Here is a 2,053-nt window from a genome sequence, read left to right on the forward strand (position 1 = left end):
CTAGACGGACTCTGCCCTGGTCAGGCTACTTCTCCCAAGGGCCCTTGCCATGGCCCCCTTCATTTCCTTGTTACGGAAACTGTAGATGATGGGGCTACACATGGGGCTGATGATGGTGTAGAGGAGGGAGAAAGGCTTGTCTTTGTCAGGCCCATGTGTGCTGCGGGGATTCATGTAAGAGAACATAGCTGAGGTGTATAAAAAGATGACCACAGTCAAGTGGGAGGCACAGGTAGAGAAGGTTTTCCCCCGACCTGTGGAGGAGGCTCTGCTGAGGACAGAGGCCAGGATGCCAATGTAGGAAGTGACAATGAGTAGCATGAGGCTGAGCAGCACCATGATGGCATCAGCAAAGATCATCCTCAGACTAAACTGAGAGTCCCCACAAGAGAGGGCAATCACTATGGGGGCCTCACAGAAAAAGTTCTCAATGTGGTTGTCTTTGCAGAAAGGATTCCGGAAAGACATGTACTCAAGAAAGATGCCATTGATGAACCCAAAGAACCAGGCAGTACCCACTAGCCTGACACAGACCTGCTGGCTCATGATCTGGGCATAGCTAAGTGGGTGGCAGATAGCAACATAACGGTCATAGGCCATAAAAGCCAGGAGGATGCACTCAGCTACACCCACGCAGAAGACCAAGTACATCTGGGTCATGCAAGAGACAAAGGAGACAGTGTGGTTCTTGACCACCAGGTGGATCAGCATCTGCGGGATGATGGTGGTGATGAAGGAGACATCCAGGAGAGACAGGTGGCCAAGGAAGAAGTACATGGGGCTGCTGAGCCTGGGGTCTGTCCAGGTGATGAAGATGATGAGGCCATTCATGGCCATAGCAAGGCTGTAGAGGGCCAGGAAGAGGACAAAGAGTAATGCCCGAGTGGAAGGCGAGCTGTCCTCAAAACCCACAAGGATAAACTCTGTCACTGTGCTGCTGTTCCTTAGGTTCACCATCTGGGGCCTGCTTGAGGAGGGAGGACAGGAAGAGCACAAGGGAGACAGCTGTAGGGGAATGCAAGTTCTTTGCTTCAGCCTAGAAACCCAACTCTAACACTGAGTAGTGAACCTTTTGAAAATTAGTAAACTCCAGTAAGTTGTCAGTGTTACGGGGCAGTGAAAATGCCAAAATCACCACAGATTGCATACAAAGAATCATAACAAGTTTAGGAAGTGGCTCAAACCTGTCATCCTAGCACTCTGGGAGGCCAAGGGGGCAGAATCCCTTGAACTTAGGAGTTTATGACCAGCCTGACCAAAGTGAGACCCCCATCTCTACTAAAATAGAAAAATTAGCCAGAGGTTGTGGCAGGCTCCCAGCTACTTGGTAGGCTGAGGCAGGAGGATCCCTTGAGCCAAAGAGTTTGAGGTTGCTGTGAACTAGGCTGATGCCACTACATTCTACCCAGGGCAACAGAGTGAGACTCTGCCTCAAAGAAAAAAAAAAAAGATGAATGAGTTGAAATGTCAGGGAAAATAGAAAACATTTCAATCCTCAGGAATCATTCCTCAGGTAAGAGTGATTTGGAGATGTGTCTGGAGAACCTAGTTTTCCCCAACATCTTCATCCTCCTAGACTCACTCTCCCAGAAGTTGCTGATGCCACATCACCTGGCTGTGCTGTGTATGCTGGATATGGGGCCTGGGTGAGAGCTCTTATGGGCTTTCCTTATAGGAGACAGTAGCCCTTCCCCTTCCCTTCCTTTTTTCTTTTCTTTCTCAGGGTCTTTGTTGTCTGGGTTAGAATGTAGTGGCATCATGATAATTCCCTGTAACCTTAAACTCCTAGCCTCAAGTGATCCTCCTATCTGTGGGATACAGCTACATGGTACTATGCCTAGCTAATTTTTAAATCTTTGATTTTAGAGCTGGGGTCTTGCTGTGTTGCCCAGGCTAGTCTCAAATTCCTGGTCCCAAGCAGTTCTCCTGCCTCAGGCTTCCAAGTCCAGGCTCTACCTACATTTTATAAGTTACCTGTCCTATCACTGCCACCTCTTGCAGCTCTAGATTCCTTCTGGGTGTGATTTCATGGTAGATTAAGGCAATGTCCAGG

The 2,053-nt window shown here is 48.8% G+C and overlaps 1 protein-coding gene across 1 annotated transcript; it reads right to left on the reverse strand.

The window, feature by feature from the left end:
• On the reverse strand, window positions 1-957 carry LOC100960916 (olfactory receptor 10AD1). The gene has a single exon (XM_003793638.1). It carries the CDS (start codon window positions 955-957, stop codon window positions 1-3), a length of 957 nt encoding a protein of 318 aa, XP_003793686.1.
• Window positions 958-2,053: the final 1,096 nt, after the last annotated feature.

Source organism: Otolemur garnettii, unplaced genomic scaffold (assembly GCF_000181295.1).
Source record: "Otolemur garnettii isolate 467f Iridium unplaced genomic scaffold, OtoGar3 scaffold00070, whole genome shotgun sequence".
Classification (NCBI taxonomy): Eukaryota; Metazoa; Chordata; class Mammalia; order Primates; family Galagidae; genus Otolemur; species Otolemur garnettii.